This window comes from Patagioenas fasciata, chromosome W, assembly GCF_037038585.1.
Source record: "Patagioenas fasciata isolate bPatFas1 chromosome W, bPatFas1.hap1, whole genome shotgun sequence".
Classification (NCBI taxonomy): Eukaryota; Metazoa; Chordata; class Aves; order Columbiformes; family Columbidae; genus Patagioenas; species Patagioenas fasciata.
The window spans coordinates 1,913,104-1,938,343 of NC_092559.1; the positions used below are offsets into that span (position 1 = coordinate 1,913,104).

Below are 25,240 nucleotides of genomic sequence, written 5' to 3' on the forward strand. Positions count from 1 at the left end.
GAAAGCTCATCCAGTGCAATCCCCCCATGGAGCAGGAACACCCAGCTGAGGTTCCACAGGAAGGTGTCCAGGCGGGTTTGAATGTCTGCAGAGAAGGAGACTCCACAACCTCCCTGGGCAGCTTGGGCCAGGCTCTGACACCCTCACCAGGAACAAGTTTCTTCTCATATCTAAATGGAACCTCCTGTGTTCCAGTTTGAACCCATTGTCCCTTGTCTCATCACTGATTGTCACTGAGAAGAGTCTGGCTTCATCCTCCTGACACTCACCCTTTCCATATTGATCCCCATGAATGAGTCCCCCCTCAGTCTCCTCTTCTCCAGCTCCAGAGCCCCAGCTCCCTCAGCCTTTCCTCACCCGGGAGATGCTCCACTCCCTTCAGCATCTTGGTGGCTGCGCTGGACTCTCTCCAGCAGTTCCCTGTCCTTCTGGAGCTGAGGGGCCACAACTGGACACAAGATTCCAGGTGTGGTCTCCCCAGGGCAGAGCAGAGGGGCAGGAGAACCTCTCTGACCTACTGACCACCCCCTTCTAACCCACCCCAGGTACCATTGGCCTTCCTGGCCACAAGGGCCCAGTGCTGGCTCATGCTCACCCTGCTGGCCCCAGGACCCCCAGCTCCCTTTTCGCTGCTCTCCAACAGCTCATTCCCCAACTTACACTGGAACCTGGGGTTGTTCCTGCCCAGATTCAAGACTCTACACTTCCCCTTGTTCTATTTCATTCCATTTTCCCTGCCCAACTCTCCAGCCTGTCCAGGTCTCTGGATGGCAGCACAGCTTCCAGTGTCAGCCACTCCTCCCAGCTTCAATACTCAACAGTCGTGTTCAAGATCACAAAGCTCAATTTCTGACATGTGGAGGGAGAAGAGAGCTGGTCCTGAGTTTCTTCAGGGATTGATAAAAGCACAAAAGTGCTTTTTTTCCCCTATTTTTCCATTTTCCTTCTTCTGTGGGCTGAGGTATTTTTATGGTGAACACTTGGCGATACCTGAGGAACAGCTGCATTGCGTGGAGAACCTCCAGCTGGTCCTCAGAAAGTGCTAGAAATACTCATTTTGGGGTAAAACCAGCAAGTTTCATGTGTTTAATACTTCATACTGTTCTGCCACCTCCTCCTGCGCTATCAGGGCTGAAATACAGAAGCTATAATGAATTTAATACCTTCTTTTTTTTCTGTGTTAAAAATACCACATCGGGTCTTTCGGGGCAGCTCCTGTTTCTCCATCACCTTTGCGGCGAATGTATTTGGATTTAATATTTTATAATATTTTTTTCCCTGAGAGAGGCCGTTACGTTTCTCATCTCAGCGCTTCCACCTGATGGGCAGGAAGTTACAGTCACACCGAATATCTCAACCATGCATAGAAGGGACATTTTGAATCCCCGGAGCCTTAGGGAGACGTTTCGTGAAATGAGGAATAAAGCATAGACTTGCGATAGAAAAGATGCAAAGAAACAGTTGAATAACCGGTGTTCCCCATCACTGTGGCTCTAAAAGTAGATTTCTCCTTGGTGATGAAGCTCAACGCTGATTTATTCATCTCTTTGCAGGTTTGAAACGTTTGAAGTGAACAGCTTCGAGCAGTTTTGCATCAACTACGCCAACGAGAAGCTCCAGCAGCAGTTCAACTCGGTAAGGTCAGCTTGGGAACCGCCAAGTACTTTGAAACCGGATCAAGCGCATCGGCGCGAACGTTTGTGGCGTATCTAACGCTGCTAGAAACGAAATTAGGGGTCGTATTTGCGCTATTCGTATCTCGCTTAGGACGTCCAACTAGCGCTTTTGAAGCTTAGAAATTCAAACTCCGAGGTGACGTTTGAAGAGGTTTTCAAAGCCATCTTTGAAGAATCATTTAATATGCTTAGAGTAGCTCTGAAATAGAGACAGTTTATCCGCTTGGGCAAAGGTCTGAGATATATAAGCCACGCAAAGATGATTTTTATTAGGTTTTTTTAATAAGTATCTCCAATAGAAAGATGTTGATATCGCTTGTGGACTGATGGGTGCTCTTTGTGAAGCTCCCGGCTCGTCAACTTGCTACAGGTCCCTACTTTAATTAGCAAAACGCTAATCGAGGAAAGAGGGCAGTTTGCCCAGCCCTAGAGATATAAATATCATTGCCGCTTCAATATTTGGCTCCGACTTAAACGTAGTGACAGCTTCAGTCATTTTCTGGTTGAAAGTCATTAAAACCTCCTATTTTTATCCCCCCCTACTTGGTTTCTTAGTGTGATGCTGCTTATTTTTCTCACTAGGAGGTAGATTTTGCTTGCATGTGAGGGCACCAAAAGCTTCTTATGGCTTCAGGGAACGTTCTGGATGTGCCAAGGGAATATTTGGCTCCGGTGCGAACGAGGATGCGTTGGGTTCAGGTGCTGGTTGATAACTCATCTGTTTCTTTCCCCTCTCAGCACGTGTTCAAGCTGGAACAAGAAGAGTACATGAAGGAGGGAATCCCTTGGACTCTCATAGATTTCTACGATAACCAACCCTGCATAGACCTTATAGAGGCAAAACTTGGCATCTTGGACCTGCTGGATGAAGAGTGCAAGGTAAAAAGCCTTTTCACAAAGATTTTTTTGGTTTTACACAAGTTTAAAGAATGGGTTTTAACCCGTGGTAGCTTGAAGGAGGGTAAATATCTCCTTTCACATGCATCTGTCGGCATTTTATTCGCTTTCGGACCTTTCAGAACCTCCTTGGTAGATATTTGCTGCCAACTTGGGTACCTGGTGTCACCAGAGCTGGCGTTTCTGGCCTGGGTGCCCATAGGGATGGTCGTTGCTTGCGACTTCTGATTCCTTCAATCTTATCCAGGAGCTGGAGTTCCTCCCCAAAATGGCAGCCTTGGGGTCACCAGAATCACCTCAGGGCTCAAAATGGCAGCACTGGGGTCACCAGAATCACCTCAGGGCTCAAAGTGGTTGTACCAGGGGCACCAGAATCACCTCAGGACTCAAAATGGCGGCACCAGAATCACCTCAGGGCTCAAAATGACAGCACCAGAATCACCTCAGGGCTCAAAATGGCAGCCCTGGGGGCACCAGAATCACCTCAGGACTCAAAATGACGGCATCAGAATCGCCCCAGGGCTCAAAATGGCGGCACCAGAATCACCTCAGGGCTCGAAATGGTGGCACCAGAGTCACCTCAGGGCTCGAAATGGTGGCCCCGGAGGCCCCAGAATCATCTCAGGGCTCAAAATGGCAGCCCTGGGAGCACCAGAATCACCTCAGGGCTCAAAATGGTGGCCAGAGGGGTGGTGGGATCATCTCACAAGAAAGGCCTTGAGGTGCTGGAGTGAGTTGGGAGAAGGAAACGGAGCTGAGGAAGGGGCTGGAGCACAAGTGTGATGGGAGCGGCTGAGGGACCTGGGGGGTTCAGCTGGAGAACAGGAGCTGAGGGGAGACAGGGACACAAAGAAACGGCCTCAAGTTGCACCAAGGGAGGTTGAGGTTGGATGTGGGGACAATTTCTTCCCCAAAGGGCTGTGGGGCATTGGAACAGGCTGCCCAGGGCAGTGCTGGAGTCACCATCCCTGGAGGGGTTGAACAGACACAGAGATGAGGTTCTTAGTGACATCGGTCAGTGCCAGGGGTGGGTTAACAGTTGGAATCGATGATCTTAATGGTCTTCTCCAACCAAAATGATTCTACAATTCAGTGATCGGAGGGAAAGGTTTTGAATCCTTTTCTCAGAGCAGTGTCCCTGTTGGGATTTCAGGCTGACCTGTCCTTGTCGGGGACGGCGCCACCTGTCAAGCAGCCACTCTCCTCCAAGTGACAGGGCACAACCAGACTGTCCCAACCCACACGTCCCACCAGCTCAGCCCTCCCAGGGATACGGACGCTTTGCCCTTTTCAAATCGGATCTCGAGAAGACTCCTTCAAAATGATAACGAATTAAACTTGATTTGATGACATTCAAGTAGCGTCTTAGGCAGTGCTGTCTCAGGAGGTCAGCTTGATATTCAGCATTTAGTCTCCGCTAAATTCTTCAGGCTCAAACCACCTCCTGGGGGTCGTCAAGACCATAAGGAAACAGCAACTTTGCCGTAGATCTGCCTGCTATTCCTTTTTTTATCCATACTTCTTTTTGACCAAAAGAAAATAGAACACAAGATCTATCCCCCCCACATCAAACGCCAGTTATCTGCGTATTTACCTGTCAGTAGGGAACGCCGTCATTAATCACAGGCCCTTATTACAAGCCCTGTAATCGGCTCTTTTATAATAACCTGCAAGCGTTCTCCAGCTTTATGAACATTTCGGCAAAACCTGTCAACTAAAAGCACCGCTTTATGGATGAAAACCTTCACCCCCGCGCCACTGGCAGCAGCGTTCGGCCTCTTGGGGAGAACCAACCGCGGGACCACAATGGGATAATTGCGAGTGGTCTCGTTAGCACGTACGACGGTGGAAAATAAATATATACCAGGATTGAAACGGCATCGAGGGGGCTCCTGGTAACATAATGAAACATTAGCGCAAATGCAGAAGGTTTGGCGTTAATGTTCTCGCTTCGCAGGATGGAGTTTTATATTTTTAATCTTTAATGTGAGGTTGAGGAGGGGGTGGTTGGGTAAATGGCGAAGCCGTTCGGCTAATGAAGGTCACGGATCTTGAGTCTTGTCGCTGTTCAGAGAACGAGGCGGGATGGGATTGAAATGGGAATTGGCAATAAAATAGAGTCTTGAGTTGAGATTGGAGTTTTAAGGACTAAACCTGTCTCATGAAAGCAAGCGATAAAACCCCTAACTCGGAAAAAAAAAACGATGACTTTAGGATTTGGTTGAGTTTGGGGGTTTTTAAACAGCTTTGAGGTCCCACGAGTTGGAAGCTGTTGTAGAATTTTGAAGGTTGGAGGGAGCTTGTGGAGATGATTTTGTCCAGCCCCCAGTTATGTCCATGGTTTGCCCAGGAGGACTCATCATCTCCATAGGATTGTGACCTTATGTCCCTTGGCGTCCTCCAAGCGACTCTTCCCCATTTCCCGCACTGGAGCGTCACCTACCCAGATCTGGAGCTTTAGAACCTCTTGCTTTTGCTTGAACGTCAAAAGATGCCAGAAGAACAGCAAGAGTTGCTGTCCCATGGCCACAAACCAAGGCCACCACGATGGGCGTGACATTGACGTGCTCTAGCACAAACTGATGAGCCTGAAGAAGAGGGGACAGAGTCACCGTGGGGCCAACGGTGTTTGTGGGAAGTACTTTGGGCTAAGAGCAGAGCCCTTGAGGAGAACAAGACTAATGGAGAACCCATCAGGAGAGACGGGCATTGAGGAGGGTGGTTGTCCTCTGAAAATGGGATTGTTGGAAGATGGGAGGGCGTGTGGAAGACGACTTGGATGTCTGTGATGGCCTGAGGGTATGGTTGACCTTATCATGGTGGGAATGACTTTGGTGGAGCAGACAGAAGACTTTGAGATTGGAGGGAAGACATGAAGAGCTCTAAAGAGAAGGAGCCACTTGGGGTTGATCTTTTTGCAAGAGAAATTCTCGAATCACAGAACCGTTTTGGTTGGAAAAGTCCTTTTATGTGCCAAATACATTTTCTAAACCTATTTAGAAAATGCTCATTAACCTTTCTTGTGTTCTTCTGTCAAGTGCCAAGAACGTTCACGTCCGCTCCTCGCAGACCTGTTTGCCATCCCGCTTGTCTCTCTGCGTCTCCGTGCCGCTATATTGCACTAATTTAAGAAGTTTACAGTTATTTAGAAGTAGAATTGGAGGAGCTGGAATTTATTTTGCAAATATTCTTGTACCCTGAACTCCAAGAAATCCCCAAAATCTCTCTATATACCCCACCACCACTTTATTTTCGCTCTGTTTTCTCCCTGTTCAGGTTCCCAAAGGCACCGACCAGAACTGGGCGCAGAAGCTCTACGACCGACACGGCGCTTGCCAACACTTCCAGAAACCCCGCATGTCCAACACGTCCTTCATCGTCCTCCACTTCGCCGACAAGGTAAGAAAACCAAAGAAACACAATGAGAAACTAATTTATAGCACCATGAGATGCTTTTTGGTGATAGGGATGACTGGTTGACCATCATCTTGGTTGGACAATCAGAACTAGATCAGCTGGGGTGATGTCAGCCTCCAAACTCACAGAATCTCAGAATCCCAGAATGTCAGGGGTTGGAAGGGACCTGGAAAGCTCATCCAGTGCAATCCCCCCATGGAGCAGGAACACCCAGCTGAGGTTCCACAGGAAGGTGTCCAGGCGGGTTTGAATGTCTGCAGAGAAGGAGACTCCACAACCTCCCTGGGCAGCCTGGGCCAGGCTCTGACACCCTCACCAGGAAGAAGTTTCTTCTCATATCTAAATGGAACCTCCTGTGTTCTAGTTTGCACCCATTGCCCCTTGTCCTGTCATTGGTTGTCACCGAGAAGAGCCTGGCTCCATCCTCCTGACACTCCCCCTTTCCATATTGATCCCCATGAATGAGTCACCCTTCAGTGTCCTCTTGTCCAGCTCCAGAGCCCCAGCTCCCTCAGCCTTTCCTCACCCGGGAGATGCTCCACTCCCTTCAGCATCTTGGTGGCTGCGCTGGACTCTCTCCAGCAGTTCCCTGTCCTTCTGGAACTGAGGGGCCACAACTGGACACAAGATTCCAGGTGTGGTCTCCCCAGGGCAGAGCAGAGGGGCAGGAGAACCTCTCTGACCTACTGACCACCCCCTTCTAACCCACCCCAGGTACCATTGGCCTTCCTGGCCACAAGGGCCCAGTGCTGGCTCATGCTCACCCTGCTGTCCCCAGGACCCCAGGTCCCTTTTCACTGCTCTCCAACAGCTCATTCCTCAACTTACACTGGAACCTGGGGTTGTTCCTGCCCAAATTCAAGACTCTATACTTGCCCTTGTTCTATTTCCTTCCATTTTCCCACCCAACTCTCCAGCCTGTCCAGGTCTCTGATGGCAGCACAGCTTCCAGTGTCAGCCACTCCTCCCAGCTTGGTGTCACCAGCAAACTTGCTGACAGTCACTCTGTTCCCTCATCCAAATCATTGATGAATATATTGAATAATAGCGGCCCCAGCACTGCCCCCTGAGGCACTGCACTGGATCCAGGCCTCAACTGGACTCTGCCCCATTGCCCACGACTCTCTGGCTTCTTCCCTTCAGCCAGTTTGCCCTCCACCTCACTCCCCGCTCATCCAGACCGCACTCCCTCAGTTTGGCTTTTTGAGCTAAGCTTTAAGTAGGGGAGAGGGAAATCCTTATTCTCAAGGATATATTCCAAAATATATTGGAAAGAGAATGATTTTAGAAGAGCAGGAGCTGCAAGTGTTGGAATGATGGAGGACAATGTGAGAGGTGATGCTGGAGATGCCAACTGGGGATTCTAAATGTGTCTGGTGCTGTAGGACCCGTATGAATTGAAATCCTGACACGACGCATTTCATAGCAAAATTTAATATTCATCTTTCCTTAAACACGTTATTTTGTGCATGTATCCCACCCAAATTTGTTCCTCGTTCCGCTTCTTCCCCCCGCTTTGGTGTCTCAGGTGAGGGTAGGGGAGCGATGGGACAAAACCCCTTGTCCCTGCGTGGTTGGATTTAATCTGAGCTTCTTCATTTGGTTCGTCCCAGGTGGAATATCAAAGTGAGGGATTCCTGGAAAAAAACAGGGACACGGTGTACGAGGAACAGATCAACATCCTCAAAGCCAGCAAGGTAAACGCAGCGAATCGGGAGATAATCGAGTTAAAATGAAGAATATAAACCACTGGAAATCTGGCATGAGCTTAGAAACATTCCAGCTTCTACTAGAGCTATTTTACACCATTTCCAATCCATAATCTTAACAAATGAACACATATTGGCGATCACTCTTGCTCCCGTATTACCCGATTTTGCGCCGTGTACTTTGTCTCTCCCAAATATTGTAAAAACAACTTGCTGCTCGGGAGCTTTTTGGGCTTTAAACAAGGTTTTTCTGCTTCAGGACTAATAGAGTCTTTAAAACCACACCAGAATTTCCTCCCCGCATCCTCGACTCTTTCATTATCAATTAATTACGTTGAGACTTTAATTATTTAGCCAGTCCTGAAGTTGCTGCGGAATTGGCGGCGTCTGATGGGGGTTTCTGTTTGATTTCTACCTGGAGGTGCAGAGCGGAGCTGTGATTCATTCCTTAAAATAAATTAAAAGCATGCCGAAATGGGTTTATTAACAGCATCTTCTTTCTATCATATATAAGGGCCATATCAGAGCGGGCTGTGGTTTAATAGCAAAGAAACCAAACCTTGCTCCTTGCGACTCGCTTGCTTGGCCTAAACCGGGTTTATTTGACCTGTAAACTAAGCGGACGCTCCTCGGAATTGGGCGTTAGGGCCTTGTGATGGCTCCATAGGTGACACCAAAATGTGGATTTATGACCTAGATGAGCAAAAACTTGGGAGTTGATGTTGTTTGAATTAAGAGGAGCAATTTGAACGCCGATTGAAAGCGTACGGACGTGCTGTTAAATACTATATCCCGGTTCTTTATAATGATTATTACGATTAATGCACCAGTGGTTTTGACCCTGCCGGTTGGGCAGGAGGAATCTGTCCTTCCCTCTTATCCATAGAATAGATCCTGGGCTTCTACGTGGTCCTGGTTTTTCAAGGTTTGATGAACTAGAAAACCCAACGGTGAATGGTCCTGCTGATGTGGTTACGTAGGCAACGCTTCTTGCTTTTGCTTTATTGCCTTTTTGACACTTCCTGCTTAAAATGGGGAGAAAAAGCCACCAGAGCAACGCGACTCGGGTGGGTTGGCTAAACAAAGAGCTGCTCAGGCGTTGGTTTTTGGTTTCAGTATCAAATGGTCGCCGACTTATTCCAAGATGAGAAGGACGCTGCATCCACCACTTCCATGGCAAAGGGAACAGCCAAAATCAGCGTCCGTTCTGCCAGGCCCGCGATCAAAACTGCCAACAAGGAGCACAAGAAAACGGTGGGACACCAGGTAACGTATGATATGAGCGGGTCAGTTGGGGAACAGGATGGGTAAATCCAGATGTTTTTACAGTTCAGATCTCGTTTCTTCAGCTTGAAGCACAGGTTGGGGGGTAAAAGTGAAGCAGACCTTCCCATGACCTTTGAGGATGGGAACAGTTTGGCCATTGCATTTCAACTGATGAAAGCCCTGAGCAAACACTTAGTGCTCTTGTACCTCGTTGACCTGAAAGCCCTGAACCCACCATTGTCTTCTCTGAGTTGCTTCCGCAAATAACAAGCGATAGGACGAGAAGAAACGGCCTCAAGTTGCGCCAAGGGAGGTTGAGGTTGGATCTTGGGAACCCCACCATCCCTGGAGGGGTTGAAAATACGCACAGACGAGGTTCTCAGGGACATGGGGTAGTGCCGGGGTGGGTTAATGGTTGAACTCGATGATCTTGAGGGTCTTTTCCAACCAAAACGATTCAATGATCGATGTGCTGGGCTGACGGGGAGGTTGACGCCGTGTCGCATCGAGACGTTGGCACCGCAGGCGGCTTCTTGCCCTTCCAGCCAACTTGGGGTGCGTTGACCCATCACCTCCATCTCTCCTTTTGTCTTTCAGTTCCGCAACTCGTTGCATTTGCTCATGGAGACTCTGAACGCCACCACCCCGCACTACGTGCGCTGCATCAAGCCCAACGATGAGAAGCTCCCCTTTAAGTAAGTGTCATTTCGGCTGACTAAATGTATTCAGTGTTACAACCGGAGTGTGCTTTGGGCTTTTCCTCTTGCTCCAAGAGATTGTGATGCTGTTTCCGTAACCGGAAGGTTCCTCGTAGTTTGCTGGAGTTGCTTCTCTTGGGTTTAATAACGTGGGTTTTGTGTCTGTGAAATGAAGATTAACGCAGGTCGTAGTAATCCATAGATACTCAGCTAATACTGAGCATCCTTACTTTGCGCAGTTTCATCTTAGAGTTGCTTTGATTTAAATGGTTTATAGCAGAGTGAAAAGTAGCAGAGAAGGAAATGAAAACCCAAAATGTCGTGGTGCTTCCAAAATAAATGTGGGAAAAGTAAAGATGTGACTTGTAGCAACTTTCCAGGTGAGCGAACGGCTGAAGGGAAAAACCAGTTTGGATCTTCCTCTAGTTTAGAGGCGTATCGTAGGTTTTAAACTGTAGCTGTTACCCTTGTTTAACCTCTTAGACAAGGTATTTTTATCCAATTTTGTTCTTCTTAAGTTCAAAAATGCTTAGCTCTTAATATGCCTTTAACATCCCAATTCAATTCTTCACGTGACGCTCAAGTTCCAGTGAATATCGTGCAATAATTAGCTAAACGAACTCATTTGTACTTCTGGGTGGCACCTACCAGGAGGATAATTATGCTTGTGTCACAGTCTGAGCGATGCTTCCCATCTGGCGAACGTCAGAGTTGTCAACCTATGGATTTTGGGAAACCAAAATAGGCACAAGAATGATGTAGGTGTAGGATGTTGGACTAGAGACTTTCCAAGGTTTCTTGCTCCCTGAATTACTCTCATTCCTACTTTCAATCTTGGTGCAAATGTAAGGACTTTTTCTTTGGAAGGTGAGGAACGTCAGAACTTCCAGCCTGGAGGAAATGTTGGCACCACGCCGTTAAATTTGCTGCATCTGAGCTTGATCCCTGATGGAGAAGACTTCAAAGAGAGAGGAATGCCCAACTTAGGCCTATACCTTTGACAATTTTCCTTCCAAATTCTGTTTCAGGCAGGGTTTGTGATCTTTTACTTGCATTTCCAGGCAAAAAACAACCTACCAGGTGCTTCTGACTGTGTATTTACCCCACTTTTAAGCTCATTATTTCAGCCTCAACCTGTAGCTGGAATTATTGCTGGAGACAATCCTGGCTTTCCAATTGCAGGAAGTTCCCCTCGTGTACAACGTACGTTGCCCTGGGATCTTCCAGGACTGAAGCTTCCCCTTTCTTTTGTTGTGGAAATCTAATACAGCTACGGACATCGCTACCTGAAAGGAAGTTGTAGCATGGAGGGTGTTGGTCTCTTCCCCCAAGTACCAAGTGACAGGACAAGAGGAAACGGCCTCAAGTTGCACCAGGGGAGGTTGAGGTTGGATCTTGGAACAATTTCTTCCCCAAAGGGCTGTGGGCAATTGGAACAGGCTGCCCACGGAAGTGGCGGAGTCACCATCCCTGAAAGGATTGAAAAGGCGTTTGGACGAGGTTCTTAGCAACATGGTTTAGTGCTAGAGTTAGGTTATGGTTGGACTTGATGATCCTGAGGGTCTCTTCCAACCGGAATGATTCTATGATCTGCTGACATCAACGTTGATGGACTTCAGGATCTATGGATAGCAACGTTAACAGACTTCAGGATCTACGGATGCCAACGTTAACGGACTTCTAAGATCTATTGTCATCAACGTTGGTGGACTTCAAGATCTACGGACATCAACATTAACGGACTCCAAGATCTATGGACATCAGCATTGACGGACTTCAAGAACTACAGACACCAGCGTTAGTGGACTTAAAGATCTACGGACATCAGCGTTGACGGACTTCTAAGATCTACGGACACCAACGTTGATGGACTCCTAAGATCTACGGACATCAGTGTTGACGAACTCCAAAATCTACGGACACCAACGTTAACAGACTTCAAGATCTACAGACGCCAACATTCATGGACTTCAGGATCTATTGACATCAGCATTGATGGACTTCAAGAACTACAGACACCAGCGTTAGTGGACTTAAAGATCTACGGACATCAGCGTTGACGGACTTCTAAGATCTACGGACACCAACGTTGATGGACTCCTAAGATCTACAGACATCAACGTTGACGGACTCCAAGATCTATGGACACCAGCGTTAACAGACTTCAAGATCTACAGATGCCAGCGTTAACGGACTTCAAGATCTATTGACATCAGCATTGATGGACTTCAAGAACTACAGACACCAGCGTTAGTGGACTTAAAGATCTACGGACATCAACGTTGACGGACTTCTAAGATCTACGGACATCAACGTTGACGAACTCCAAAATCTACGGACACCAACGTTAACGGACTCCAAGATCTACAGACGCCAGCGTTAATGGACTTCAAGATCTATTGACATCAACCTTGACGGACTCCTAAGAGCTACGGACATCAACCTTGACGGACTCCTAAGAGCTACGGACCTCAACCTTGACGGACTCCTAAGAGCTACGGACCTCAACCTTGACAGACTCCTAAAATCTACGGACCTCAACCTTGATGGACTCCTAAAATCTATGGACAGCAACGTTGACGGACATCAACATCTTTTGAGTCCAAGCTTCATCCAGCAACCTTGTCCATTGTCCAATGTCTCATGCTGGAGAGCTGGGACCTCTTTGTACGTTTGGTGTTGGGGTGGAAGGAGGTAAAAGTGATTCAAAAGTAGGATCATGCCAGAACGCCACTGTAAATGTTCTCATGGATGCTTTAGGTGGACGATGTGGGTTCCTCCTCTCTGTGTTAATCTTTGTCTTAAATCTGATCGCAGGTTCGATCCCAAGAGAGCGGTGCAGCAGCTGAGAGCTTGTGGAGTGCTGGAGACCATCCGCATCAGCGCCGCCGGCTTCCCCTCCAGGTACCGGGCTGCGAATTTGCTGTGGCCTTAGATATATATGTTAGAAAAGATAATATAGATATATAATTGAGTATTTTGCCGCCCCCACGTTGGCTCCTGGCTTCCTCAAATTTAAGAGCTTCGTTATCAAGATAACGAAGGCCGCTGGAGGGCGCGTCGTGTCACGGCCGGCGTTTCAGCTGCTGCTTTTCAGTTCATTTCCCTTAGCTTTGTGTTAATGTCAGCATGGCCATCAGGCTTTTTGTAGGAGCTGCAAGGAGCCTCGGAGAAAACCAAGACAAATATATTCATCAAAGATTTGGATGAGGGAACAGAGTGACTGTCAGCAAGTTTGCTGGTGACACCAAGCTGGGAGGAGTGGTGACACTGGAAGCTGTGCTGCCATCAGAGACCTGGACAGGCTGGAGAGTTGGGAGGGGAAAATGGAATGAAATAGAACAAGGGCAAGTGTAGAGTCTGGAATGTGGGCAGGAACAACCCCAGGTTCCAGTGTAAGTTGGGGAATGAGCTGTTGGAGAGCAGTGAAAAGGGAGCTGGGGGTCCTGGGGCCAGCAGGGTGAGCATGAGCCAGCACTGGGCCCTTGTGGCCAGGAAGGCCAATGGTACCTGGGGTGGGTTAGAAGGGGGTGGTCAGTAGGTCAGAGAGGTTCTCCTGCCCCTCTGCTCTGCCCTGGGGAGACCACACCTGGAATCTTGTGTCCAGTTGTGGCCCCTCAGCTCCAGAAGGACAGGGAACTGCTGGAGAGAGTCCAGCGCAGCCACCAAGATGCTGAAGGGAGTGGAGCATCTCCCGGGTGAGGAAAGGCTGAGGGAGCTGGGGCTCTGGAGCTGGACAAGAGGAGACTGAGGGGGGACTCATTCATGGGGATCAATATGGAAAGGGGGAGTGTCAGGAGGATGGAGCCAGGCTCTTCTGGGTGACAACCAGTGACAGGACAAGGGGTAATGGGTACAAACTGGAACACAGGAGGTTCCACTTAAATATGAGAAGAAACGTCTTGATGGTGAGGGTGTCAGAGCCTGGCCCAGGCTGCCCAGGGAGGTTGTGGAGTCTCCTTCTCTGCAGACATTCAAACCCGCCTGGACACCTTCCTGTGGAACCTCAGCTGGGTGTTCCTGCTCCATGGGGGGATTGCACTGGATGAGCTTTCCAGGTCCCTTCAACCCCTGACATTCTGGGATTCTGTGATACATGATCTGTAAGGCAGGAGGGGAAATTAAAAACCATCCCATGGGTCGATGTCTAATCAGGATTTGGGGAGGGAAGAAACCACTGAATACCCACCAAGATATATTAACGGCAAATAATCGACTGCCGCGAAGAGCGTTCCATCCTGAAAAATCTCAAAAAGCGACGCGACGAGCTCCTTTTTTCTCCAAAAATGAGGGTCATTGCTTGAAATTTAAACCCTATACATTTGAACCACTTAATATAATACCAGAAAACTTGATCTTTGGGAGTTTTATCTTCATTTGTTTGAAGATATCTCAGTATTTACATCTCTTTTCCAACATGCTGTCCCAAGCGCTCTCTGGATAAAGCCACATTTGGTTGGTATTTCCCCCTTTTTCATCATCATCACTTTATGGCTTGAAGAATTCAATGTTTTAAGGCTTTGATAATTATTTTACCATTGCTGTCAGAAAAATATTAAGTTTTAATACATTATTTTAATGCTCTATGTATGACACGATATATTCTCGCCTTGAGATGAAGCGCTGCCCATTTTGGGTCCATCTGCCTTTATTTTCTCATTTCCACGGTCCTCTGCGTGAGTAAATTTCAAATTAAAGGATCTATTTTCAACGTTACGCAGCAATTAAGAAATAGATTGATTAGCATGTGTTTAAATGACTGATGAATGGACCATCTGAAATGTGTAGATAGTAAATTTATCATCGACGTCTCCGTTATAGAGCACGGAGGATGCTATAAAACCATTAATCTCTGTAGAAATTGGCCACGTAACGATGAGTCCGTAGCAAATTAATTAGCGCAGATCTCCGTTAAAAGAATTTCACGCCAAATCTTGGCTTAAATATTTAATACACCTGCCCCACAAAGAGGCTTTGGTTCCTATAGAAAGATACATATAGTCCAGCTCTTTGCTTAAAATATTGATCCTTTCAGGGTATGATACCAGTTGGAGTTTTGGGTAATGCGTCCAAATCTTGGGTTTTAAACCATAAATAGAAGGTTTAATTTCGGGAATGTCTTATGGCTTCTTCCCTCCATCTATTTCTTGTACATGACAGAGAAATGGGGGGGTTGAGCAAGTCACTAAGCTCTTGAGCATCTTAGGCTCAAGCCTAAGAAGGGTTTTTGCTACAGATTAAAGTTGGTTTTCTTTGTCCTTCCATTCCTTTTATTGCCTTTAGTGAGCTGCGCTGATTTCAGACTAAAATTACGACCTTTGAGGTCGGTTGTGCTTGATCTCAGCTTTCCAATTTCATTTAATACCCATCAAGTTGAACTGAGGTATCATCTTTAATTGTTCCTTTCTCATGGGGGGGATCTTGTAATGGCATCTCCAACCCAACCCGACGCAGCTAATTAAATGAAACCGGTGAAACTCCTGATGAACCAGCTGAGCCCCATCCTTGCAGGGCTTTTATCTTGATATTCCGGGGATGATAATCCGAGCGGTTGTGATCTCAGGGCTGTCACCTCCTGTTAAATCAGCGCGAGCGGCCGCGGCGAAACGATGTCGTGTCGTTAGGCACGGGCTGGAATGGAAACGGTGATTTATGATTGATTTTGAAGGCATTTCTGCAGGTATCTGGCTCTTCATCTGGGGAATCTCCCCAGGAAAATGATGGATTTGGGTGTTTTCCACCCAGCTCTTGCTTACACGTTGCCTCATCACCATCCGCTCTTTGCCGAGGAGCCCATGGGATAATTTCTTCCTCCAAAAAGCTGCGGTTAATTAATATCAACTCCTAAATGGACTCTGAGAATGTTCTCACCTTCTCTTTTCTCCTCTCCAAGCAATCCACGGCTTAAATACGACCCGAAGCAGGCGGGAGGTCCCAAGCGCCGCAGGCTCCGTCGTTCTGTCGCTTTTGATTTAGAGGCGCGCAAAGCCTCAAACGTGCTTCAAATGGAAACGGGTTTGCTCTGCGCAAAGCGAAAGGATCAAAGCGCAAGACGGGAAGCGTAATTCGCAAAAGGAGCCGTTGAGAAAGCAAGTTTAAGCTTAAGCCCGACATAACGCAAACCCATCGTTGGGTGTGATCTTTGCGTTCGCTTTTCACAGAATCCCAGAATGTCAGGGATTGAAGGGACCTGGAAAGCTCATCCAGTGCAATCCCCCCATGGAGCAGGAACACCCAGCTGAGGTTCCACAGGAAGGTGTCCAGGCGGGTTTGAATGTCTGCAGAGAAGGAGACTCCACAGCCTCCCTGGGCAGCCTGGGCCAGGCTCTGACACCCTCACCATCAAGAAGTTTCTTCTCAAATTAAGTGGAAGCTCCTGTGTTCCAGTTTGTACCCATTACCCCTTGTCCTAGCATTGGTTGTCACCCAGAAGAGCCTGGCTCCATCCTCCTGACACTCACCTTTCATATATCTGTAACCATGAATGAGGTCACCCCTCAGTCTCCTCTTGTCCAGCTCCAGAGCCCCAGCTCCCTCAGCCTTTCCTCACCCGGGAGATGCTCCACTCCCTTCAGCATCTTGGTGGCTGCGCTGGACTCTCTCCAGCAGTTCCCTGTCCTTCTGGAGCTGAGGGGCCACAACTGGACACAAGATTCCAGGTGTGGTCTCCCCAGGGCAGAGCAGAGGGGCAGGAGAACCTCTCTGACCTACTGACCACCCCCTTCTAACCCACCCCAGGTACCATTGGCCTTCCTGGCCACAAGGGCCCAGTGCTGGCTCATGCTCACCCTGCTGGCCCCAGGACCCCCAGCTCCCTTTTCACTGCTCTCCAACAGCTCATTCCCCAACTTACACTGGAACCTGGGGTTGTTCCTGCCCAGATTCCAGACTCTACACTTGCCCTTGTTCTATTTCATTACATTTTTCCCGCCCAACTCTCCAGCCTGTCCAGGTCTCTGATGGCAGCACAGCTTCCAGTGTCACCACTCCTCCCAGCTTGGTGTCCCCAGCAAACTTGCTGACAGTCACTCTGTTCCCTCATCCAAATCACTGATGAATATATTGAATAATCCCGGCCCCAGCACTGCCCCCTGAGGCACTGCCCTGGATCCAGGCCTCAACTGGACTCTGCCCCATTGCCCACGACTCTCTGGCTTCTTCCCTTCAGCCAGTTCGCAGTGCTGTAACTCACCCCAGAGAGGGCTCCGCATAGCGCATATCTTATTTTTATTAGTGATAATCTGATATTTTTGATCATTTGAGGGTGGGAGTAGCATTCACTGTCCATCCGCACGACGATCTTGTGTAGATAGGGATTAAAATTCACTATTATTTGAAGCGACGCGAAACTTGCACATTTTGAAATGTGTTATATTGCTGATATACCCACCTCATCGATGACTCCAAACGCTTTATGTTAAAGAAATACCGCCCAGCGCGCAGATTAATCCTCTGTATGCTTCGTTTTCAGGTGGTCCTACCACGACTTTTTCAATAGGTACCGCGTTCTGATGAAGAAGAGGGACATCTCGAAGCACGACAAGAAGCAGATCTGCCAGACCCTGTTGGAAGATCTCATTCAGGTGAGCCGGGACCAAACCTTTGGCGACGGTTTTTGAAAGCACGAAAACTCGTGGTTTTGATATGAAATAAATTCCTGCTTCACCCACTGCTCATTTAGGTGCTTATTGCAGTTTATTTCCCCTCCGAGATAGCGAGAACAAACTTGACGTGGAATCTCTCAATTGCTGAATGTGTTGTTTTAATACTGGTGAAGTCTGGAGGGTTTTATCACATAAAAAATGGGTCGTCTCCAAAAAACTCATCCCCTCCAACCCTTCTGGATTTTGGCTGGAACGTATTTGAGAGATCCAGCTTTGTGTGCTGTGTTCAACACCGTGAACCTTAATCAAAGTCAATTCTTTCACCCCGTCATTAAATATCTCATTACACAAATGAGAAAAACACTATAATTTCTGTATATTGATGTATGGGAGACTTTTAATGGCCACTAATATGTAGAGAAAGCACTTTTCCCCCTTATATATAAGCAAATAAGAATTGTCGCACCCCGTACCAAAACCGTAGACTCCTGTGCGTTATTTTTAAGTCACAAATGTGCACGCAAACGTTTCTTCTTGGCTATTGCGGAGCCCAGAACTTGCACGCCATCTTAAGCCAGGCTTTAATTTTTGATCCTTGTTTTCCTCGTAGGATTTTGAGGAGTTGGGTTCTTTACTCAATTGGGTTTTTTACTCCTTACGTACCGAGCGTTTGTCTCGGCTACAGAGCCGTTTGTAGTGTGGTATAGTAGGGTAATATCCTCATCGCGCAATTAACGTGAGCTGATAAACTTGATCCAAAGAGGGGTTTTGATCTGTAGCTACTGAGCAACATAGACTGAAACAAACCAAAAGAATGTTCAACTGAATTAAATGTAGTTTCCTTTATGCTTTTGAAAAGGATCCAGACAAGTTCCAGTTTGGACGTACCAAGATCTTTTTCCGTGCAGGCCAAGTGGCATATCTGGAGAAACTACGAGCAGATAAGTTCAGAGCTGCCACAATCATGATTCAGAAGACCGTTCGGGGTTGGTTGCAGAGGCTCAAGTACAAAAGGCTGCGCCGAGCCGCCGTCGTCATCCAACGCTACGCGCGTGGCCACCGGGCGCGGAGGTGGGTCCTGTTCTCCGTCTCTTCCATCTCGTAGGCCTTAAACTTCACATTGTAAAATCATTTTGGTTGGAAAAGACCTCGGAGGTCATCGAGTCCAGGAAAAGACCTTGGAGGTCATTGAGCCCAACCGTTCGCCCAACGCTGCCAAGTCCAACTCTAAACCACGTCCATAAGAACCTCATCTCTGCATAAAGTCAGGGGTCATAGCAACAAGACCCATTTTGTGCACTATGGTGCTAAATTCAAGCCTTATTTCTCAGCCTCTCTCCCCAGCCTTTTATTTGGGGGCAAGAGAACAAAATTCTTTGTCTCAAACTGATCCTGTATCTACGTGGGTTTAATCCTTAGGTTCAGGGTAAGAGCGTAGGCAGCTAAGCTGCAACCAGATGCCTAAAGTATATATAAATTTAGGTGAAAATGCTTCGCATAACTACTATTTTACTGGCAAAAGGCGCTTGGATTGGCTTTGCTAGGCGCTACACGCTCCTTTTCTGCAGAGCACAGGTTTGTGCCTCCGTGGTATCCAAGGGGAGCTCTCAACATTGATTTACTGTACCCTTTCTAATGAGAAAAATCACTCCAAACGATTGGCGACGGCGCTATTTACGGTACGGAATAATAGAGCTTGAAGTTTAACTCTCTGTATGCAGTTCGCCTCTTTTTGGGGGATGGATGTTGTCCGAATAACTGATTTTTCCTCTTTTTTTTTTGGGGAATGGGCCATCCCTTGTCCTCTTTAATAAGCTCTGGCTCAATGGGTCCTAATAAGAAATCGTTGGCCTTGACGAAGAGAATATATAAGCAAATCCAATATGGCTTTTGATACGCTTTTCACATAATAAAGATGTGGATCAAATATCTATATAATACCTCATGTCGAGAGCAATAAATGGATCATAAATCCAGCAAAACAAGCTCGTTATCCAATTAAACGGAGCTTTTACGGGCGTTCATTAACCTGCGGAACGGCAAATGGAACACAACGTCAGTCGGAGAACGGGAGCGACGTGGCACCGAGTTGCCCGCATCCCTCGTTGTTTCCTCGCCGTGAACGGCGAGCGTTGCCAAACCAACGCGCGCCGGTTTCAATGGCAAATCGATTTGGTGCCGTTGTCACCGCGTCGCTCGATACCCCGTTGGCTTTTTATAGTTGGGGAAGTGACGGAGCCAACGCGGGACGTCGATTGGCTCCAGTACGTAAAGCGAAGAGTTCAAACCAAAGGGAAAAGCTGGAAAAGATTTGCTTTTAATGCCGTTTAGGAATAACGAAGCGTGTCGCTTGCTGGTTGAGTAGGTGCTCTCGTTATTCTAACGAAGTCATGCTACCTGCTGCGCTTTTCTTAGCGATACTACTGGGATGGTGTTTCTTTGGTACCATCAAGCTACTTTTGGACCAAAGGTTTTTCTCTCCATCCAGTTTAAAACTTAATATGGTATTTTTATAAAAAACCGAGATTTTAAGGTGGTTTTTAACCTGTTTTCCTGTGCTTTTCAGACTTGCCGAGCACCTGAGGAGGACGAGAGCGGCCGTCGTCTTCCAGAAACAGTTCCGAATGCTGCGCGTCCTCCGAGCTTTCCGAAGCGTCCGCAACGCGACCGTCACCATCCAGGCCTTCGCTCGGGGCATGTTTGTCAGGAGGATTTATCGCAGGGTACGTCTCCGCGGGGTGTCTTGGCGTAAAAAGAGCATGGAAGTATCTTTATTGTGGCTGTTTTGACGTTTTCCGAAGCCGACTGAGCACACGGTGATGGGGTGGTGTTTCCGTTTAAAGCCGTGCGAGCAAAAATGATCTTGGCAGCGGCAACTCGATGAAATGAGTCATTCAGATGCCGTAAGGCATCGTGGTAAGCTGGAAATGTCGCTTGATCTAACGCAGACTCTGCAAAATACTCGTTGGCAAAGTGATTTATTGAGCCGTGCTGCAGGTGGGAAGACCCGTAGGGTTTGTTGTGGAAAGTATCAAGTCATTTATCACTATTAATCCATCCTTAATTAGTTCTTTCTGTGCTAAACCAAGAGCTGAAAGCAATGAGGTAAAGGTTTGTGACAGTAGGTCAAAAAAGCAAGAACAGCTTTGGGGAATCTTCTGTCCGCTCTTCAGGTCCGGCCTTACTTTGGTAGTCACCTAAATTTATGCTTAATTGGATGATCATGCGGTAATTAAAGAAGTTAGAGGCATGATGAACCAGTTCTGAAGGCAATCGAAGTTATGTGGTGACCCACTGGAGATCAGGGATCCAACCGCATCCCGACTTCACACAACCCCTTTATCCCCAATTAAACTTTGCGAGCGCAAGGAAAACCTGAGGGTGAAAGAAGAGATTTGGAAGAGAAGCTGATATGGTGCCTTTTTCCATCCCAAAATAATAACGGCAAAGCGTCTTGTAATCTGTCATTTATTCACCATATAATTTATCACGTTGCGGGGGCGGAACACGCTAAAAAATCAATGTAAAACCTATTCTGGTGAGTTCTGTCCGAAGCTGAAGGGGCAGCAAGTTAATTACTAAGTATTGGTGTTAATGACTGTTTTATTTTGCTACCGATGGATCTTGTGGATCTCTGTTCTATTTTGAGGGGGTCCATGAAGTCCCACTTGAGCGCAAATGTCCCCATCGAGTCCTCACCAGCCAGGAATGGGGTTTGAGGCGCCTCTTCCCATCTATAAAATGATGTAAAATAACAACCTCCATCTCCATCCATCACCTACCAAGACTCTTCTACTTGGAGAAGACCTCTTGAAGACACTTTTAGAAGTGTTGACGCAACGTTGCAGCAAAACCGGGGCTACCGCTCCCTTTGCGAGTGAACTTCTCCCTTAATTGTCACATTTCTGCCTGTTTTTTTTAATAGATCCTAACGGAACACAAAGCCACGATCCTCCAGAAGTACGCCCGCGGCTGGTTGGCCCGGACTCGCTTCCGCCGGGTCCGAGGCGCCACCATCGTTCTGCAGTGCTACTACCGGCGCATGAAGGCCAGGCAGGAGCTGAAGGCGCTGAAGATCGAGGCCCGCTCAGCGCAACACCTGAAGAAACTCAACATCGGGATGGAGAACAAGGTGGTCCAGCTTCAAAGGAAGATCGACGAGCAGGTAGGTCTTGCGCTGGGACAAGTTGGGGTCCTGCTTCTGCTTCGTCTTTCTTCTGTTGCCCTTTCTGGGAAGGATTTGATCTCATGATGTTTGGAAGGATGTTGTGGTGGTGGGAGCCTTCTGCTGTTGGCCAGACACCTGTAAGGGTTGGACACCACCGTGGTAGATGCATGTAGATCTTGGGGCTCCACCTTGGTGTGGTTCTGCTTCTGCATTGTCTCTTTTCTCATGTCCTTTCTGAGAAGGATTTAATCATCTCATGGCATTTAGAAGGATGTCATGGTGGTGGGAGCCTTCTGCTGTTGGCCAGACACCTGTAAGAGTTGGACACCACCATGGTAGATGCATGTAGATCTTGGGGCTCCACCTTGGTGTTGTTTTCTTCTGCTTTGTCTCTCTTCCATTGTCCTTCCTGGAAAGGATTTGATCTTCTCATGATGTTTGGAAGGATATTGTGGTGGTGGGAGCCTTCTCCTGTTGGCCAGACACCTGTAAGAGTTGGACACCACCATGGTAGATGCATGTAGATCTTGGGGCTCCACCTTGGTGTCGTTTTCTTCTGCTTTGTCTCTCTTCCATTGTCCTTCCTGGAAAGGATTTGATCTTCTCATGATGTTTGGAAGGATATTGTGGTGGTGGGAGCCTTCTCCTGTTGGCCAGACACCTGTAAGGGTTGGACACCACCATGGTGGATGCATGTAGATCTTGGGGCTCCACCTTGGTGTCATTTTCTTCTGCTTTGCCTCTCTTCCATTGTCCTTCCTGGGAAGGATTTGATCTTCTCATGATGTTTGGAAGGATGTCATGGTGGTGGGAGCCTTCTGCTGGTGGCCAAACAGTTGTAAGAGTGGGACACCACCATGGTAGATGCACTTGGATCTTGGGGCTCCAACTTGGTGTGTTTCTGCTTTGCCTCTTTTCTCTTGTCCTTCATGGGAAGGACTTGATCCTCCCATGATGTTTGGAAGGATATCGTGGTGGTGGGAGCCTTCTCCTGTTGGCCAAACACCTGTAAGGGTGGGACACCACCGTGGTAGATGCATGTAGATCTTGGGGCTCCACCTTGGTGTGGTTCTGCTCCTGCATTGCCTCTCTTCTGTTGTCCTTTCTGGGAAGGATTTCATCTTCTCATGATGTTTGGAAGGATGTCGTGGTGGTGGGAGCCTTCTACTGTTGGCCAAGTACCTGTAAGGGTTGGACACCACCATGGTAGATGCACTTGGATCTTGGGTTTCCACCTTGGTGTCATTTTCTTCTCCTTTGCCTCTAGTCCATTGTCCTTTCTGGAAAGGATTTAATCTTCTCATGACATTTAGAAGGATGTCATGGTGGGAGAAGCCTTCTGCTGGTGGCCAAACACTTGTAAGTGTTGTTCATCACCACGATAGATGCATCTGCATCTTGGGTCTCCAACCTGGTGTGGTTCTGCTTTGCCTCTTTTCTCTTGTCCTTCCTGCGAAGGATTTGCCACCACCATGACATCCTTCCAAACTTCATGGGAAGATCAACCTTCTACTGGTGACCAAACACTCATAAGGGTGCGACAGCACCATGGAAGTGCAGATCCTCTTGGATCTTGAGTCTCCACCTCGGTGTCTGAAGATCTTTCTCACTAACGAGCTGCAGAATAATCATTTGATGTAGGATGGTTTTCCCACCTATAAGTTAATCCGATAAATACCCTCCATGTTGCTTCCAAGCACAAGAAGATAAAACGTTCCTGTGCATTTATATAATGTTGAAATACGTTTGCTGGCGTATAAAATCATATATATGAACCTCGGGACGCAAAACCATGAAGCACGTGGTGGAAAACGAGCAGAGATTGTGGATTCCCCTTTATAGGTGGGAAAAACAGCGGAGATTTATGAACCAGGGTGATTCATTTCTCATGAGCTGGTGCGAATCTGGTGAGCAAAGCTCTGAGAAACAGCCAAAGGTTTAATTTTCAGATTATCAGGAAGCTCATCTGCTCGTTATTGGAAGTTTGTTAGCCACCCTGCTCAAGGATCTTGATGCTTTTTGCGCGTATTGATATATTTTCTTCTCTTTTGGGGCTGCAGAACAAGGAATACAAACTTCTGAGCGAGCAGCTCTCTCTGCTCACGGCAACGCACTCGTCCGAGGTGGAAAAACTCAAGAAGGAGCTGGTGCAATATGAGCGGAACCAGCGTGGTGACGACAACCAGCTCGTGAGCCTGCAGGAGGAGATGGAGCAGCTGCGGCTGGAGCTCCAAAAAGCCCACGGGGAGAGGAAGGTGGTGGAGGACACCTACACCAAGGAGAAGGGTTTGCTGAGGAAGGTGCGGATTTGTCGTAGCTCATGTTCTGTAGGCGCTCTTTGCAATCATAGAATCATTTTGGTTGGAAAAGACCCTCAAGATGGAGTCCAACTGTTCACCTACCCCATGGCCCTGAGAACCTCATCTCTGTGTATTTCCAACCCCTCCAGGGATGGTGACTCCAGCACTGCCCTGGGCAGCCTGTTCCAATGCCCCACAGCCCTTTGGGGAAGAAATTGTTCCCCACATCCAACCTCAACCTCCCCTGGCGCAACTTGAGGCCGTTTCTTTGTGTCCCTGTCTCCCCTCAGCTCCCGTTCTCCAGCTGAACCCCCCAGGTCCCTCAGCCGCTCCCATCACACTTGTGCTCCAGCCCCTTCCCCAGCTCCGTTCCCTTCTGTCCACTCGCTCCAGCACCTCAAGGCCTTTCTTGGCGTGAGGGGCCCGGAATTATTTAATATTAATGCTCATATTCGCTGTGTCCATCTTAACTATGTAAGCTGCTCGAAACAATCGGCAGATTATGTCTTTTTTCATAGCGAATATCTGACTTGGAAGAAGAAAACGCGCTGCTGAAGCAGGAAAAAGAGGAGCTTAACAACAGGATCCTGTGTCAATCTGAAGGTAAATATATATATATGTGTATATACACAAAGTTAATTTCGGAGATGAAGATCGTAACGTTTTTTCTTCCTTATTTTCAAGATGGATTTGCCCAAAATACAGTTGAGGAAAATATCCAGATGAAGAAAGAGCTGGAAGAAGAACGATCTCGGTATCAGAACCTGGTCAAAGAACATTCAAGGCTGGAACAGAGATACGACAACTTGCGGGATGAAATGACAATTATGAAGGTAACGAAGTGAAGGTGAAGTGTAAGGTGACAATCGAACCTTTGTATAAACCTATTTGCTCTCAGAAATGATACTTTGGGAGGAATCCTTCTTTAAACACTGAATATCTTGTATATCTGCGTCGCTCCTTGGCAGCAAACCCCGGGACACAGGAGAAACCCATCCAACCAGAGCAGTTTGGAGTCCGATTCCAATTATCCGTCCATATCGACCTCGGAGATCGGGGACACCGAGGACGTCGTGCAGCAAGTGGAGGTACCCTGGGGAATCATAGAATTCATCGAATCATTGATCATTTTGATTGGAAAAGGCCCTCAGGATCATTGAGTCCAACTGTTAACACTAAACCACATCGCTAAGAACCTCATCTCTGTGTATCTTCAACTCCTCCAGGGATGGTGATTCCACCACCGTTCCAATACCCAACAACACTTTGGGGAAGAAATTATTCCTAATATCCAATTTTTCCTTCCAGCGCATCTTTTTACATCACTTTAATATTTCTGAACCGCTCTGAGAGCGTTTGTTGAAGTCAAATGGATCGGTATTGGCTGTGCTCTAATAGAAAATATTCCGGGTTTCAAAACAATTAATATCTGATGCTGTGAGGTTATAAAACTTGACTTTTTCTCCATTTTTTTCCATAGAATCGTAGAATTTTTCTCCTTTTTA

The 25,240-nt window shown here is 47.6% G+C and overlaps 1 protein-coding gene across 2 annotated transcripts in view; it reads left to right on the forward strand.

Moving 5' to 3' along the window:
* LOC136114514 (unconventional myosin-Vb-like) overlaps positions 1 to 25,240 on the forward strand; it is an 83,856-nt gene that overhangs the window by 42,593 nt on the left and 16,023 nt on the right. For both annotated transcript variants that reach the window (XM_065859876.2, XM_071801686.1), the window contains exons 11-25: positions 1,554 to 1,635; positions 2,415 to 2,555; positions 5,850 to 5,972; positions 7,604 to 7,687; positions 8,816 to 8,965; positions 9,563 to 9,660; positions 12,481 to 12,567; positions 17,135 to 17,246; positions 18,127 to 18,338; positions 19,834 to 19,990; positions 21,193 to 21,432; positions 23,496 to 23,735; positions 24,254 to 24,338; positions 24,420 to 24,568; positions 24,704 to 24,823. In XM_065859876.2, coding sequence (XP_065715948.1) covers positions 1,554 to 1,635; positions 2,415 to 2,555; positions 5,850 to 5,972; positions 7,604 to 7,687; positions 8,816 to 8,965; positions 9,563 to 9,660; positions 12,481 to 12,567; positions 17,135 to 17,246; positions 18,127 to 18,338; positions 19,834 to 19,990; positions 21,193 to 21,432; positions 23,496 to 23,735; positions 24,254 to 24,338; positions 24,420 to 24,568; positions 24,704 to 24,823 — 2,080 coding nt within the window. The remainder of the gene's footprint in view (positions 1 to 1,553; positions 1,636 to 2,414; positions 2,556 to 5,849; positions 5,973 to 7,603; positions 7,688 to 8,815; positions 8,966 to 9,562; positions 9,661 to 12,480; positions 12,568 to 17,134; positions 17,247 to 18,126; positions 18,339 to 19,833; positions 19,991 to 21,192; positions 21,433 to 23,495; positions 23,736 to 24,253; positions 24,339 to 24,419; positions 24,569 to 24,703; positions 24,824 to 25,240) is intronic.